The sequence below is a fragment of the Botryllus schlosseri genome, chromosome 4, assembly GCF_051294905.1.
Source record: "Botryllus schlosseri isolate E-star chromosome 4, Bs_hap1, whole genome shotgun sequence".
Lineage (NCBI taxonomy): Eukaryota > Metazoa > Chordata > Ascidiacea > Stolidobranchia > Styelidae > Botryllus > Botryllus schlosseri.
In genome coordinates, this window is record NC_137239.1 from 20,853,298 (window position 1) to 20,871,348 (window position 18,051).

At 39.6% G+C, this 18,051-nt stretch overlaps 1 protein-coding gene across 13 annotated transcripts in view; it reads right to left on the reverse strand.

The window, feature by feature from the left end:
- The window catches only part of LOC145437362 (uncharacterized), a 93,719-nt gene that overhangs the window by 7,439 nt on the left and 68,229 nt on the right, over positions 1-18,051 (reverse strand). For 12 of the 13 annotated variants that reach the window (XM_080314570.1, XM_080314571.1, XM_080314569.1 and 9 more), the window contains 21 exons: positions 17,745-17,883; positions 17,434-17,682; positions 17,048-17,192; positions 16,412-16,539; positions 15,750-16,007; positions 13,178-13,310; positions 12,968-13,107; positions 11,759-11,867; positions 11,550-11,698; positions 10,257-10,520; positions 9,140-9,391; positions 7,002-7,112; positions 6,488-6,628; positions 5,840-6,082; positions 5,289-5,487; positions 4,431-4,543; positions 3,723-3,830; positions 2,193-2,907; positions 1,114-1,223; positions 837-976; positions 245-356 (listed from right to left, as the gene is read on the reverse strand). In XM_080314570.1, coding sequence (XP_080170696.1) covers positions 245-356; positions 837-976; positions 1,114-1,223; positions 2,193-2,907; positions 3,723-3,830; positions 4,431-4,543; positions 5,289-5,487; positions 5,840-6,082; positions 6,488-6,628; positions 7,002-7,112; positions 9,140-9,391; positions 10,257-10,520; positions 11,550-11,698; positions 11,759-11,867; positions 12,968-13,107; positions 13,178-13,310; positions 15,750-16,007; positions 16,412-16,539; positions 17,048-17,192; positions 17,434-17,682; positions 17,745-17,883 — 3,958 coding nt within the window. Of the gene's footprint in view, positions 1-244; positions 357-836; positions 977-1,113; positions 1,224-2,192; positions 2,908-3,722; positions 3,831-4,430; positions 4,544-5,288; positions 5,488-5,839; positions 6,083-6,487; positions 6,629-7,001; positions 7,113-9,139; positions 9,392-10,256; positions 10,521-11,549; positions 11,699-11,758; positions 11,868-12,967; positions 13,108-13,177; positions 13,311-15,749; positions 16,008-16,411; positions 16,540-17,047; positions 17,193-17,433; positions 17,683-17,744; positions 17,884-18,051 lie in introns of those variants that run through there. The other variant, XM_080314579.1, reaches the window with a different exon arrangement.

An 18,051-nucleotide genomic window follows, 5' to 3' on the forward strand; every position in this document is an offset into this window, starting at 1 on the left:
TTTTACTATAGTATTGAAGCGAAAGTGCCTTGTGATTTTCCCAGTTTCAAAAAATACAAATTAGATTATCAACTGTTTTTGACGCTTCACGGACCCCCGGTTGAGAACCACTGGGTTAGATATACTTGACAGTCATCATATATCGTGAAGAGACCTATAAGTTTCATTTATCGCGTATATTTTTAAGTTTGAGATATCAAATAATGGAATAGGCATTGGGATCTGGGATCTTAAAATTGCAAACCATTTTCCACGAATCCGTTAGGACAATAGCAGTGGTAATTTCCCTCTGTGTTGTTGCAAGCAAAGTTGTCCTCACATACGGATGAAGCGCATTCGTCAATGTCGCTACAGATCTGAAGTAGGAAAACATTTTAATATTGAAAAAAATATATGTCAAGCGATATCGCTGATTTTTTCGATTGGCGGGTTCATGATGCATGCACAACAGACATCTCGACAACTAGAATTAACGCGTAAAAGGAGTAGATTTATCGGCAGTTTATGACTGATGTTCCTCGAATGTAAGTGGTTCGCAAGGCTATCTGAGCTATACTGTAACTGTAACCAGATAAAGCCAACTTGAGTACTTTCCCAGCAGTAATGTTACACAGAGATGGCCCGTAAAGAATTAGTTCTACTTTTTCAAAGTACTCAGGCTGTTTTCGCTAACTTACCCCTGATGATACATCGCATAACATAATCATGTCAACGCATCATCAAATGGGCATTGTGCAATATGAATATAGGCAGTTCTATATAAATATGTGCATCGTTAGGAAATTGCATCTTTTTCAGCTAATCGTAAAACTAATATTCGAAACCCCTCCACTTACATCGTTACCACCAGAGTATCCGGTCACACAATTGCACACGAAAGAGCCGACTGTGTTTTGGCATACTGCTGTATCTGAGCAAGAATCGTTGAAGGAACATTCGTCACGATCCACGCATACTTCTCCATCAATCACGTATCCTAAAAAGCAATTCACGCTTGCAACAGGAACAAGCAAAGTACAGAACTCCTTTTATTGCTATAAATTAAAGTTCAAAATGTGATGTTATGTTTATAACCCTACGCAGTAGACCTACTATTTTTAATGTGATCCTTACCACTCTTGCAGACGCAGTAGTACGATCCCACAGTGTTCTGGCAATCTCCATCCGTGCATGTGATAGACTGGCATTCATCGATGTCAAGGCACTGGGTTGAAGGGTCACCACTAGTAGAAAAAAGACAAGTTCACTACCAGACTGCAGTAAGATTAGATGAAGTCATAGGAGCTTGTCCTATCCTAGTGCCATGTGCAAATTGAGATTGAAGTTGAAACACAAAGCGGCGGGAAACTTGATAGTAGTATATTAAGACTAGAGGTAATTAGTAACCAAATACTTCTACTCGTAGTACTTGAGTGGGTTTGTACATTTCCATTACTTTACAGTAAATACGTTTGTACTCTACTTCAGATGTCACTTTTTCCAGTTTTTCAAGTCAAACTATTCATTACATTGTAAAGTAATTGGATCGATTTAGGTTGCTTACACCAATTAAGTTAACATCAAAACTGTGCATCGCAGACCCAATATAATACTAACATATTTTCCGAAATCACACCTATTCTTATCATCATCATTAGTCACCGGCTCATCCAAATCTACTACTTTAAACTGATCGCTTGAGCATTTCAAAATCCCTCCTGATTTTCCTTACACTTAAAGTAGTTACCGCATACCTCGAAATTTGTTACTGCCCCTTGTAATCAGGTAGATATTTACGGCATCACTTCAAGTCGTGCTAGAATATAAGTACCAACAGTAACCACAGTTTGTCAAAATAGTCAGCATTGCTACACAAGCATAATTGAGAAAAATGCCTGACAAGCACTCAAAAAGTAGATTTGGTTGTGAGCTTCGAGTAATCTTAGCAGTCATTTGTGAAATATATAAACAGCTATGAATCCCACGAAAAAGGTAAGCAGTATTGAGTCAAAAAATGTTAAGCAGAAGTGAAATTGGTCGAAAAACATAACCACTCGAGTAACTAGTACAAGATAACAAAACCTACGCGATTACTCTGAAAATGTAGAAACAATTAGCTACCGATTGGGTTTGACAATAATACCTTTGACCAGCTCTGTACAAGAAGATAATACGCGCTATCCCATCAATACCAATGCGCTATTCGTTAATACCTGAATCCAACCGAGCAACTGCAACTGAATCCACCGACGCTGTTGTGACAAGTCTGGTTTTCTCCACAACTGCTCTCATCCAGACATTCATCAATATCGGAGCATGTCGTGCCAGTTCCCGAGTATCCCGAGTCACAAATGCAGTTGAAAGACCCTGGTACGTTTTGACAAGTCGCTACATCTGGGCACGCAGTGGCCACGTTGCATTCGTTAATATCCTCACAAGCAGACGAGTCTGAATTTTCCTGATAACCACCGGCACAGCCGCATGAATAAGATCCGGGAAGGTTCTGACAGATTTCGTTGCTTTCGCAGATAGTCAAATTCGTGCATTCGTCGATATCGCCGCATACGGTGCCGTCACCGGAATATCCGTTATCGCACACGCACGCGTACGATCCAACGTTGTTATTACATGAAGAGTTTTCTGCGCATGACGCTGATACACATTCGTCGATATCTTTGCAAGAATCAGTGGTATCGTTAAATTCAAATCCGGATTCGCAACTACACAAGTAGCTTCCTTCGTTGTTGGTACATGTCGCGTTACCGCACACGCTAGGAGTGTCGCATTCGTTTATATCAGTGCAACTTATGCCGGTTCTCGTGTATCCTGTGTTGCATGCGCATATGTATGATCCAGCTGTGTTGGTGCATGAGGCTTGCGTGTCGCAAGGGGATGCGTCACATTCGTCGATGTCGGAACATTCAAGACCTTGAAAAAATCATGTTTTATTAACACTGTTGCTGATGCACAGTAAATATTGTGGATCAGCATCCAATCGTAATGTATTAGATGTTTAACATGATATATTTTTGTTTTTGTGACTAGGCAGAAATTTGGAGTACTTTGAAGGCTTATAGATTAGCGTAACGGTTTGCCGGGTTTGTGAAGAAAAAGAACAACTGACAAAATCCACTGGCATTTGAGAACAGGTGGTCAGAAACGAAGTAGGTTTACTTTTTTTGAAGTACTCTAGCAGGTTATGCCTGCTTGCACTACTTCTCCAAGGGGTTCTGATATAAGACTACTACTTCCATTTCCACGATGCTACGTTTACTTTTACTTGAGTACTGACAATGACAATGGCAATCATCGCTTTATCAAATATGCCGGACCTGAAGTGTGGAACACTATCTTGCCAACCATCCCGTAGTCATCGAGCACGTCCACATTGAAGTTGAAATACAAGCGGTTACTACTCAATGAATGCTAGTTAGCCCTCAAAAGTTTACCAGACTGCAACCTGACATATCGATCTTGCCTTCCGTGACATGCCACCTAATTTTGTCGCATGTCTTTTTATATTATTTTCTATTATTATTCATTCAGTGTGTATGCCTTGAGATAACACAAAAGAATTTTTTTCACACCAGTGACCGTGCTAAATCTGCCAATGCTCTTTCTATGGAATCCGACAAGTTTCAGGACAACCGCGGATTATACTGCTATAAAACTTGAAACAATCTTTATGCTAATAGTGATCAAGGCGGAGACTGCTCTTTGCAGACCAAAATTCAAATACGTACCATCCCCAGTGTAGCCAGAATTGCAGCTACACTCGAACGATGCATCAGTATCTGCACACGACGCATTACCATCACATACACTTGGCATATTCAAACATTCGTTGATATCTGTAATATACAATGACCATGATGAAAAAGGGCTTGTTTCAGGATGCTTGCTCAAGATCACCACAAAATCAAAACATTTCCTCCGAACAGATTGTACATGCAAATTTGTGCTTTGAATATGTGCATCAAGATTTTCTTATCAACGTGACAACAATGTAAGATACGCATGCAAATAAATGCTGGTGATAAGATTATAATCTGCATACATACATTATTATAATCTGTAATATAATAATACGTATTGATATACAGTTCTTTTGAATTCTGTGTTAGTTGCTGATGATTACCCCTGACAAGTGTCAGCTGAAAAATATTCAGCTTCATTTCAATATGAATATATTATACAATTGTATATTGCTAAATCGCAATGTATCCAGTTGACACTCTGCCTATCTCCCTACAAACCACTACTCTTCAAATCAGAGCCAGGGGCATCATGGTCATGCCACACATAACCTCTAGCATTTACTTTCCTCAAGGCCTCATCAGCTTCCCGTATCTGAAACACTTCAACAAGGACGAGATCCCGATAAGCATGAATGTCCCAGTTATATGATCAGTTCACAGAAATATGGTATGTAGGTATTTTGAACATCTTACTTGTAGTTAACGGTTGACTGGTGTTGAAATCCGCTTTGCTGGCAGCGGTGCCATCGAACGCTGCTATCAAGTCAGTCTCGTTACTGATTGGGTCGCTGACCGTAGTATTGACTCTGCAGAAAATTCACAAAGAAACAATGTATATTTCAGAGTAACCATGTCCGGCGAATATAATACAACATATTTTAATATGTATGCATTTTGTCGGTACCATTGATTTCCTGACAGTTTCAGCGAATTGTTCTGCATGAAATGAAGAAGAGCATTTTGACATTTTGATGTCAATCTCAAGTAAGCATAAGCACCGCGGTTGTCTGAGACAGGGATTTTCAATGAGTCGGTCCTCCAGGGTGGGTCAAAGGGTAGTTTCAATTAATTAATTAATAAGTATTGCATCTGTATAATAATGAGCTTGAGAATTTGTTCAATTTTTCAACTGCTTCTACATTGTCACATAATGACTGTGAATCCCACGAATCACAAAAATACAAAAGTTTTTTGGGTAATCGGACGGAAATTTCTGAAAATAGCAGTCAAATATGACAATTGCGCACTATCGTAGCGCAGTGAAACATTTTGCTATCAACGCCGTATGAGGATTGCATCGCAATACTTTGACAAGACTCTAGTCGCAGAAGTTTAATTGATGTTCAATTTGCTCTGTATCATTTTGTGCAATAAAACAGCAATTATTGATTTCGATTCACCACAGAATTACATTTTCACATAAGGCTTGGGAAGCAAAGGCTCGAAGCAAAATTTTTGCGTGGTGACATTAAGTATTTGCGGACCCTTTGGGACCAAGATGCCGATTAGACGTGACATAGCATTGATACTTTACGATCTAGTTCAAATGACCTGGCAATGACGCTGCCTTGAAAGAATCCGATGACTGTAATTTCCACGATGCCGCTGACTCCCGCGAAGATGTTGGTTAGCGCAGTCACCACAGTCTGGCTGTAGTCTTTGTAAAGCTGCGACGACGTATCTCTCAATTCAACCGAGAAAGAGAAATCCGAGCTCAGAGCGAATTCGAGTGTGAATATGTTGGCTGGGTCTGAAATGAGAAATGCATTGGCTAAGCCTTTGTATTTAAGTCGAAGCAACATCATAAATTTTTACTTCAGTACAAGTAGAAATAGCAATTTTCAAGACATGTTGAAGTTACTTCAAATGTAAGCATGAAATCAAGGTATGAAAAGTATTACACTTTGATAAACCACGCAAGAAATAATCCACACTAACCCGCTAACCCAACATTAACTCACAATCCCAAACCTTAACCCTAGCCCGGATGTGCAGTAACACGCCATGTCTAAAAGACTGACATTCAAGGTGTCTCCAGCACACATCTATTTTGGCCAATGATTTCAGCAAGGGGTATAAATTCACCTACTCAAATCACGCACCTGCAGCAACAGTCATGTAGGCAGGATCTCCCAGTTGCCCTTCCGAATTCACAGCCTGTATCGTGTAATTGTACGTAGTGCCGAGAACGGTCGGGACTATAGCTGGCGAATTTGTGTAGCTGTACATCTGACCGTTGGCGGTGATATTGTAGGATACCGCGTTAGGTACGGCGTCCCACGAAAGCTGAATTCTCTGATCCTGGGCGTTTGATACTCGTGCAAAATTGGCCGGTGCCGAAGTCACTAAACAGAAAATAAAATTCCCGGTTATTCAACAAATTTTTGTCAATATATCCATGAGCCAAGTAAGCAAATGTATATTTCAGGGTTCTGCCCATTCTTCTAGCCAACTTATGATTACGGTACCTCAAACGTATCACACTATAAGTTATATAAGAAGTTGATTTCGCAGGCTGCACAGCCTTCAGAATTAGCACTTCGGGGGCCGCACAATATTTGTCTGTACGCTGCTTTCGCCAATGAGCTGCAGCTCTCATCAAGCAAACATGTAAATTCGGTGACAATTCGTTGACAATCGATTAACGAAACAGAAGCACACAATATAATAAGAAAAAATGAAGACCATAAGTCGGTATTCAAGAAAAACACAGCACCAAATAGCAATCATACATAGAAAATAAAACTTACATATTGTCACGCCTTGTGTTACATCCCCAGAGCTTTGGCCCACATAAACATATTTCACAATCACCCGTACAGTGTAGCGCGCTCCAGATGAGAGTCCGGATATGGTCGTCGAGGTGTTTGTTGTTGACGTTACAGTACCATCTTATCAAAATAAATATTATTTGCTATCAAATGTCTGTAATTACAGTTACTTCAAGCAGCATCAATACTTTCAGCATGTGATGCACTCTAGAAAAATTCCATCTTAAAATTATATATTTGTAATATTTCGACACAGTTAAACAAACTATAGTTTGGCACGTCATTTTGTGTGGCATTGTTCAAAAGTTCGAAGCTGCAATTTCACATTAAAGTGAATCTAATAAAGACACATATCCAAAATATATATATTTTATGGAAGATTCGGTGTGTAGGGTATTTCTATATAAAGAAATCTAGCAGTTTCTTCAGCATTGACGGATTTGAATGACGGTTTTAAAATCTTCCAATATTGAGAAGCATTATAATTTCTTACCCGGAGAAACTTCAATCTCAAAGCTTTCTCTATCGTTGACGTCCGTTATGGTGATGTCAAAACCGCTGGACGTTGTACCGGATATTACAAAGGTGGGTCCAGATGATATCACTAAAATTGTTGTTATGCATGTTCACTTTTTCAGGTCAGACAGCTTTCACATAGTACAGGGGTCGGCAACCTTTTGCTAGTCGCGGGCCAAATTTCGGGTGTACAACTTTTTGGCGGGCCAGAATTTTTCTTAGTACTATATTTTACACTCACTTCGGTATATTATCCTACATTGCTGCAATCTCAATCATACCAATCAGAAGACATATGTATTTACACTTCAACAACACAGAATAAATGTGACAATTGACGCAGCTTGCTTTGTGAAAGGTTTTCACTTTCTGGTAACAAGTCAGATGAAACAAGAATTGGACCCTATTCAAAATGGACATCCGAAATACGTGATCTTAGCTTGCTCTTCTTGAATTTCATTGTTCAAAACTATTGTTCACATGCGTACGTGCTTCCAAAAATCGATGCAATTTCTTTTGCATTGTTGGTCAAGCTGGGATAAAGACCAATTTCAAGAACGTACGCTTTGTCAAAGTCATGCAGCGATATGCTCTTTGTATGATATTTGTCATTCAATTCAACTGCATCGCATTTCAGAAAGGCCCATTTGAAATTTTCAGGCAATGGTATTGGCTTCCACATTAAACAGAGTACTGAATAGTCAGAATTCATTTTGTAGAGAAGGATTGTCGGAAAGCGGGTGAATATTCAGTAGTTAAATTTCGTATCACAGTTACAAATGTAGTGTTGGTACTAGGTTTTCTTTCCTCCAGTATAGGAAAGTGAGCATAATTTTCTTTGTACTGTTGACATTTCCAGAGTCAAAGATTTGTTTTGAATGCGCCTCAACATCGCATGTATTTAGTTGTTTTCCCCCTGAAGTTGCAAATTCCATTTGTTCAGATGTGACGTTAAATGTACCAGGAAAGCAAGATGAGATACCCATTTTTGATTACAAGATTGAGTCGACGATATTTGTATTTTCGAGGAAAGTTGCTATTTCATTTCTCAGTTCATACGCTCGTGTAAGCATAGCTGCTCGACTTAATGCACGAACATGACAGATATAGGCCAACATGACATCGCCATATTGATTCTCTGCTTCTAGTAATATCTGGCGTAACTAATTCAGTTAATGAGACAAAAATCATATTAACAGTTTTCACCATTGTGGCCAAAACACTATTCAGGTTTTTTGTCTTGGCACACAATGCCTTCTGGAAAATTAAACTATAGACAAGCTAACTAACATATGGAGGCTAGTTAGTAGTTATCTATAATTGAACCGTTTGAGATTCCGTCATTGCGTCTGAGATGTTCCAAGCGTTGTTGAAGCAAAGGAAGAACACCTTTATTGTCACACCCCATTAGAGTGGTAAACCCTTTAAAGAAGTATGGAACACCTTCGGTTGCGAGATACACCCGATTGATAAGCACTGATCCAGTCCAGTCTATCTCCATCTCCTACTTCAACCACCTTCGTTTTATGGCGTAACAATAGACTAATACGACGTAGGCTACTATTATATCGTAGCAATGCCGCATTTTTTTCATGCAGTGCTGCACTGCAGATTGAAACTCATTATGAAACGGCGGGCTGTATTCTTGTGATGACTATAATTATTATGTCGCGGGCCGGACGATTTCGCTTGGCGGGCCGGATACGGCCCGCGGGCCGTAGGTTGCCGACCCTTGACATAGTACTATGTATGCAGTGTATACCAAAACAGTTGTTCGGATAAAGATGAGATTAGAGTAAACGAAAAAGTTCAAACTGGTGACATATTCTCGAACCCCTTTCATCTAGCACTAATTGGAAAAGAAATACTTCAATTCAAAGTAGACATTATGAATCTACCGAGCGATATAGCTCATATTTTTTGCGGAAAATAGTTTCAATATCTCACGTCCCAAGGCATAACTGGTCATCTTGCGTTAGTCAAGCACAACTATTCTCAAACTATTCTCACTATTAGTTTGACGGGTGCCTTTATCTGGATAACATTTTACATATAAACTAGGAAACATTTACAATTTTCATCGATAATTTGAGCATCACTGAATAAATTACAAACCTGTGGAATACGACGTGTTGCCTTGCGAAGAGCCAGCTGAATTCTGGGCACTGACTCTGATGTCATACATCGTGCCAGGATCCAGGCTTTGGAGCAAACCACTGTTTTTGGAGGTAGTTATACTCAAGTAAACAGCATCGGATTGCTTCTTGTATTGGATGAGATAATCGTCAGCACCTTCGACTGCAGGCCAGACCAGCAACAACATGTCAGTCGTCCTGTTTGTCAATGTGAGAGTTGGAGCGCTTGGTACTGTAAGAGATATTTGTGTTGAAACAAGATATTAGCTAGGTATCAGTATACTAATAGTTTCAGTTGTCCAAATAAAACTTATCAACTGAGCCATTTTATGAATCGGAACCACACAAAGATTTGGAACACTTATCTGTAGGGCGAGTTTTTGCAGCTTTTCCAACTTTTTTACAGCTTCCGACAGCTTCCTAAATACTCAGAAGTTATGTAGTATGGTGTTTTAAGCTGTTTGGAGGAATCTTATATTGCATCTTTTTGCAACTTCTTTCCATTTTTCATGCAAATTTTTGTGACTTTTTCGATTTTTCATGCAGCGAACATTTTACTGGAAATATTTGGCACTATATGTGACTAGATCGCTTGATTATTTCACTGCCGTTTAAATTTGAGGTCTATTCTGATTTGACATACATTCAGGCTAGACCGTCGAAAATGATATTTTCACTGCGTCAATGTTTTCAGGCTATTGATTTTGTTGAAGTCGCCAACGCTGAGGTTTGCTACAGTGCCTTGGATACGGATCGATTCAAGTATCTCATTCCCTCATAATTTCAAGGAACTTGTCCGTAAATGCAACTTTTGTGAAAAATAAGTGCAACTCTCAACGGATTTGACTGCAACAAAAACTTGCCCAACTTATCTGGTAAGTGTTGGCAGCTTACCAATATAGTTAAAACGGCGTTCAGAGGTAATAAGTCCCTTCTACTTGAGGGGTAACATTGCCCAATGACCAGCTATGTAAGCCTGGCACAGTATACACACCTATAACGAAAAGGTGTAATAATATACATAATGTCAAACATGTGTTACATAACATTTCACCCCACATATTATTATCTCCTTAAAACACAAAGCTAATCCTGACCTGTAATCTGAATCTTCGAAGTCTTGGCGCTGTTGTCCTGAATGCCAACCGTGGCCAGCATGATTGTGTAATTGGTCCCTGGCGATAAATTTGGTATTGTCACCGACTCGGTCCTGACTATTTGGTCGTCCGGACTGAAATTCGTGCTGTCGTTGGTACGGATGACTTCGATCACGTATCCTATCGCGCTCGGCACTTTTTCCCAAGTCACCGAGATCGAATTGGCGGTGACTTCGGAAATTTGGAAATCAGGTGCCAATGGTCCTGGAAATATATTTGAAGCTGATTATGGTGAAAATTATCGAAAATCCTGTACATGAGCTGTAGTAGAGGGTTGCCAGTGGCGAAATTGGCAGCAATAATCTATTAACTATTATTATTATTATTATTATGAAAGAGGTACATCAATATATTGTATTAATTAATTGTAAAATGTTTCACTGAAAATGAGCGTGAAATGTCATATACAGAACCCTGCACTTGGTATCTATGCATTAATATACTTGAGTAAGGGGTAATGGAGATGCGTTAGATTAGAATTACAATAAGTGTTGCCAAGGGCCGAATTCACCAGTAACCAACAAAAGTTTTAAAGAAGGTAGGAAGCAAGGAAATTTCATTTTCCTTTGGTATCGAGATGCTTGGACGCAAAGTTAGCGAGATAGCATCAATATTTCCCCAAGTCCACGCTATCCAGGAGTGCCGAGTGCCTAACTGAGAAGCTTTACAAATGAGTCTTTGGTCTGACCAAGTCAGGAACGATATCTTATCGGTAACATAATAATATAATAACATAATCAATAACAATATTAAGACACACAAAATGCACAATGCGATAAACAAGACACAATGAGATGTAAACATAGGGACTATCGAGTAGAACCGAGCGCGATGCCGTAATCGATTGGTATCACACCGATACAAGACGAGGTACTCAAGATAGGCACCAAGCATCAAACATCGATAAGACAGAAACTAGCTCATGGGCCTACCTCTTTTACATGTTTTCCGCAATTACAAGGTAATATCAATATGTGTGCACTATGGCTCATGCAAGTATACAATTGACATTGAACACTGCAGAGAATATGACACACAATGCGCACAATGTGACACGATAGCAAGCATACAAACAGAGATTCAAATAAAAACAATATGCCAAACATGAAAAGAATTTGGCGGTACAAATAGCTACGCGGTAGTCATGAACAAGCGTGAATTCTAAATGGACAATGGACGGAGAGACGGTAGACAGTCACATGGCAGTATGTGCATTGCACGTAATCGACTTACTCGTACAAATATCAGTGCCTCGTATGATGGAGCTCTCTCCGAAACTATTGACCGACGTTATTTCAATGGTGAAACATGTACCGCTTGGAAGATTAGTCAACGTAGTCGCGTTCGCAGTGGAATTGACAGTCTTTGTGAATCCCGAAGGCCTAATCAGAAATGCTTGATTACTCTCAAAGTCCTAATACACTTTGGTAGCGAAAAAATACCCGATAACTGTCACATTATAATAGTCAGCGCCGGCGGCAGTAGCCCAGACGATTGAAATGGATGTGTCTCCCCGCTCTGTTGCAGTGGGTATGGTCGCGTTTGCCGGAGCTGAAATCGGAATAATCGATTGTGATGTAGTATTCCAAAATGCGATTGCAACTTGCGATTTTTTCTACATAATGGTGTTTCACCTCTAATTTACAGATTCATTAAGGAAAAATTATTGATTGCGGGGATGAAACTAAATTCTGTTGATGATGAATTTTGAACTAATATAGGTGTTGGTTCAACACCGTGAACACCTCCATTTCATCTCTCATCCATTGCCTGGTACCGCACATCCCAAGGCTTGAAAACGAATCTTAAAACACCGAGTTTTTCATTGACTCCACACCAATACACTCCACTTCAGGGTTATGGAGTCGAAGTTGGAACTACAATGAATTATCTCATATTGGGTCCATAGTAATAGAAATATTGCAACACCTTTTGGAGTCAGAGTCAGTTAAATGCTTTTGACAACACCTCCCACTAATATAAAATCAAGCAAAACGCTATGAAATATCTCTAAAAGTGCCAATTGTAAAGAAATTGAGATAATACAGGTTAAATATATTGAAATGGGTTCCTTTTCACGACAGAGGCATTACCGAAATCTTTGCAACTGTTATTAGTATCATTATGGAAAAAGTATGCATAAAGTTTCGAATAGCAGCAACCAGAGAAGTAATGACTCGAGTCATGACTCAACCTGAGTAAAAATTTTTCATTGTCTTGAGTCAATTTGTGTGTTGACTCGATTTGTACGCGAGTCATTGCTTGATTAAGTCTCGTATGTCAGGATACTTGAAAAATTAGCCTAGAAACTGTCTCTTATCTATTTTAATAAACATGTTAAGAGTGAGAAAAATGTGTAGATTATGAATGCGAGGCCTTTAATATCACCCAAGAGTATGACAAAAGTGAGTTGAACCTGCCTTGAATTCGATAATGAAGGGTAGACATGATGACCTGGACTCAACCCTATGACTCGGACTCGAACCATTGCTCACTGTCTTGGACTCGGACTTGATTTAACAATGAATTGAAGATGACTCGACTTGACTCGAGTCAAAACCATAAACGTAAAATTGACCTGTGACTCGGAACCTTGAGCTTGGTTATCTGCTCAAAATACGTAGCAAGAAAAATGGTTTGAAACAACTCACCTGTTTCGAATGACAACGATCGCGCTTCGCTGAATTGCTGTACACCCTGTCCTTCTTTCACTGATATTGCGACGACAGTAGCATTGTAAGCGACTCCTGGTGTTTTTGAATTGAATTCAACGGTAGGCGAGGCGACGTTTCTTAAAATAACGCAAGCTGCCAAATATAGTTCCATAGCTATGATCAACTCATACTGAGTTTTACTCTTACTGAGTTTCAGACGTCGCGCCGTCAGTCACGGTGACATTGTAGCTGTCTGCGCCAATCACGGATTCCCACAACAGTCTGAACCAAGTTTGAGGCACGGGCGTGGTGATGTTGATTACACTTACGGCAGACGGTACTGGTAAAAAAAATTGGATTCGGGATAATGCTAGGAAGTCACACAGCTTCGCAAAAGATTGATAACATTGGTCGACATGATTTTTGTTTTCTGACCAAAATGACGGCTATTGAGTCAATTTACGCACGCTGATTACGAATATGAAGCTGCTTTTTTTCTCTCACGTCAAGATTTTTCATAATATGTGATTTAAAATTTTGCATTTGAGTGCTAAAACAGCCTGTTCTGTGACGTATTACTTGTTATTTGGTCATAGCTATCACCATTGTGACGTCATCAGAGATGGTCAAAGTACTTACCATAGGTACTCAAGTAGAAGAAGTAACGTCGTCAATTTCTACTCAAGTAGAAGAAAAAGTAACTTTTTATAAGTATGTAAAAAAATAATTATCTAGGCCTAGTTTTTCATATCAGTATCAATTTAATAATATTTTCTTCCTTTCAAATCGTCACAAGACTGTGATACAATGAAAAGATAGCAAGGCGTCGAAACGACTTCGAGTAGTCTTTGAAATCAGACATCAGAAAACTGAAATCAGACCGGGGCCTAGGCGATGTAAAGAAGAGGTATGCACAGTACAATGAATGAATAATAAAGGGACATTGAGTCTGCGAGGCATTTGAAAACAAAAATATTTACCATTTGGTGTGCCAAGATGGTTTGGAGAGAGCCACATGGACATGGAAAAGATTGTTACTTTTGCTCGTGATTTTTTATTTATTTAATGTTAAAAATCAGCATAAAATTCAATATCCAATTTGACTTGCGCAATACGACCGATTTCTCATGGGCCAGATGTTACAATTCCATTGCCTTCAAAAGTTTTACCAGCAGTTGAAGAAGATTCTCTCGGTGAGGACTCTTTGTCTGAAGAATGTTCTCAGCGTGTGTGTGATGGTGATCAGCAGCTATATAAAGTTGAATCAAGCTGAACTAAATAACTGTGTCATAAATTTGAATTTGCCAAATGAATCTTCTCTTACTGTATGTTCTGGATTGAAAGCCAAACATATAGCCTACTTGGCACTGTTACGCTTTTTGCTTGGTATATACATCGTGATAGTGAACACACACTCTTCCTTACCGACGAACCTTCTTTAGTCTATTGTGTCGATGTTTAAGGTCTCATAGAGACATTGGGAACCGTGAATTGTAGCCTCTTTATTTATGCATCCAGCCTAAAAGCTGTTTTGTCGCACAATACAAATCAATGTGCTTCTATCCGTGTAGCTGGTACAACTGGCATCAAGGGGTCTTGCGAGAATATGAAACTTCTGATTTCAAATACTAATACTACTCAAACGCGTAAAGTTTCTGTTGATTTTGAACTCATAAATATGGTACAGGTTCAACGGTCTAGAACAGTGGTTCCCAACGTGGGCGATTTGGCGGTCTAGGGGGCGAAAATGACGAAGGGGGCGATAGGGGGGCGAAAATGGACAAAGGGGGCGACAGGGGGCGAAAATAGCGAAGGCGAGAGATAAGGGGGCGATGACGCGTTAAAACGGCTATATCGGAGTCAAGTCGGTAGTCAACCGAAACCAAAAAGACCTTTTTTTTTTAGTCAACCCGCCAGTAATTACAGTTTGTATTCCCATTTTTCGGTTCACAAAATTTGGGGGGGGCGATGATCGGTGTTGAACTTGAAAAGGGGGCGATGGGTCGAAAAAGGTTGGAGAACCCCTGGTCTAGAACTACAAGGTATCCTAGTTTTATGTGTGAATGGGACAGTAGAAATCATTGAATTTAACGTAAGTGGCCGATGAGGGAGTGTCTTACACTAGGCTTTAAAATGTTTCAGAGCCTGCTCATATCGACAGATCTAATGTTGTATTTCCACCATTATATATTAAACTGTATCTCATGAAAAAGTTTTTAAAGGCTCTGATCAAAGAGAGAGCACGATCTAAATACATTAACGAAAGGTTTCCTCACTTGAGTTAATACAATAGAGGGTGTATTTGCTGGACCTCAAATCACAACACTCACCAAATAACCCTATTTCTTATTAGGAAGGCAGATTTGGGAAAAATGCATGACTCTCTTTCATTGAAGTTGCATCTAAATTTCTTGGAAATACTAAGGATCCTGATTATCTGGAGGGTTTTAGTTCTTGATAATCAAACCTCAAATCCAATAAAGTAAGCTGAGAGCTTTGGAGGATGTGTTTCGTGTCATATACGGACCTAAACGGGCGTAAACGCCCATACAGCCTTATTTGAGTAAAATTCTCATTCGGTTTTTGCGAAAAATTGTAACGTGATGAGTGAATTCTGACGGCAAATTCGGAATCAGCATCGTCAAATTAGGTAAACTCAATTAATCGTTCTAAAAAAAAAAAGTTGAAAAATGTCGATCAGTTTATTCCTATACCATCCCATATTTGCATTGCTTGTATTGTGCTAAGCAAATTGAAATTAAAGGCTTGACAAACTCACCAGTAATCTGCTTGACTTCAACACTGGAAGCGCTCCAACCACCGCCATTTCTCGCCCTGACCGAAACAGTGTAGACGTTGCCAGGGCTCAAGTTGTTATAAGTCCGTGACGTATCTCCAGTCGTGTCTGTTGACAGCGTGCCTGTGCTGGTTTTCAGTGTGATTTCATAACTGGTGGCTGTGGCGGATGCATCCCACAAAACTTCCAGCGAGTTGGTGTTGATATTTTGGAAGCTCACCCGGGTAGGTGAGTTGGGGGCTGGTAGAGAAAAGATGATATTGGATTACTTTTTTATTCGGAAATCACTACTTCCACTCGAGCAGAATATATGTTGTTACTCCTAATTCTACTTGAGTAACAGCAATAACTACTTTGACCATCTCTGACTCTTTGTTTGTAGATTTACAAACATAGTATTGGGCAGTTTGAACGTAAACAAAACCTTATTTAGTAGTACTGGTATGGTGTGTTTGTGAATTTACTCCAATGCAGTGTGACTGTTTAGAATTCTCAAAACACATAAAATTTAGTTAAAGTAGCAATTACATGGACATGGCCATTGCTGAAATTAAATTTGTACTCACTGCTGCTTAATTATTTCACACCGAACACCCTATGTACAATTGGTCAACACATTTGATAGAATGAAGGTGAAACCATACCTGTCTGGAAAGATATTGTGTAAGGCATGCTCTCCTGCGTTACAGTCCTTGCGGCTGTGATTGCAACAATGGTCGCGTTGTACGTCATTCCAAAGTCTAGTTCAGTTCCAGCTGTCCATGATGTGCCACTGTTGATACGTATTGATCTCGTAAATAGATTTGAATGCTTTGAGAAACAGAGTTGGCAAAAATAAAGGGTGATATTTCATAAGTTAAACATATCCGAAGACATTTTTAAGTCTCACCTATATGTAGTAAAGTCGTAGCGATTTTGAAGAGATGCCTGGACTACTACAAAACTTTCAAATCTCATCATATATTACCCTCACCTATATTGCCAAGTGGCTTCAATAACAATAAAAACCTGTTCAGGCAGAAGTAGAGTAGAATGAAAACTTATTTTAGCAGCACCAGACCTCAATAATTGGGCACACACGTAGTATACTGGTATTGGAATAACAACTCCAAAAAATTAAAATTAGTACCTATTTAAAATTTTAAAATTTGTTATTCCTTGTTTCCCTTAACTGTCGGAGTATCCCCGATTAGAATGGTATTTGGTGAAATTAGTACATCATTTTTTTTCTATATTGAGCCCAACACCTTCAATTTAGAAAAAAAAGCTATCATCAGTACCTTTCCGATATGTCAGCCACACTGTTTTCGTTCTGCGTGATGCTGATTTGGTACAGTTGAGCACCCGCGACGGAATTCCAATTCAAGACGACACGCAATTGAGTGTTGCTGGTGTCTGCCAGCAGTGACGAAACTTGGCTCGGGACTGTTAGAAAAAAAAGGTGACGAAATAAATAGATGTTGCCAATATCACTGTAATGTTAGCCAGGCAATGCCATTATTTCACACACATAAGTTACAACCCTGTGTGTGTTCCGTTATGACTTCCACAGCAAAGAAGGTTAATCGTGCAGGATCCAATCACTGAAAATCACTGCCCACCCCAACAAAGCGAATTTGATATGACATACCAAACCAATCTGGAAATGATCAACGTAATGTATCACCTGTAATTTGCTCGAAGGCCGTGCTCTCCGTGCTATTGCCACCGTCATTTTCAGCCTGGACTGTAAAAGAGTACACCGTTCCAGCAGTAAGTCCAGCGAAGATATATTCAGCATCCTTCGTCATTTGCATTTCGTCTGTCCCAGGCGTTACTTTGACGTAATACGAAGTCGCGGTAGCGGATACACTCCATTTCAACGATACGCTAGAAGTGGTGGCATTGACTAGTTCCAATACAGGTGCCGTTGGCGCTAAAATAACGAAAGGAACATGGACTTTGAAGATAACATTGCAGAATGTAGAGTGATCAAACCAGTGATTTGTTGAACAGCGTCAGAGCTGTAGGCACTGGTACCGGCATCATAATACGAAAGAATCGAAGCGTTGTAGATTGTAGCTGGCAATAGCTGACAGAATTCTACCGAGGTGCTACCGGAAACTGTCTTAGTCTCCTGTCGAGAAGAAATGATATGTTAGATATATTTCAGGTGTGATGATCTGAGATAGGTTTCCTGTGTCATATAAAGAAAAGCAATACCAAACTTAATGGCAACATAGACTGGGAGGTGATGTTGGGCAGCAAGACCTTCAGAGTCACCGCCGGTAAAAGTAACTGGTAC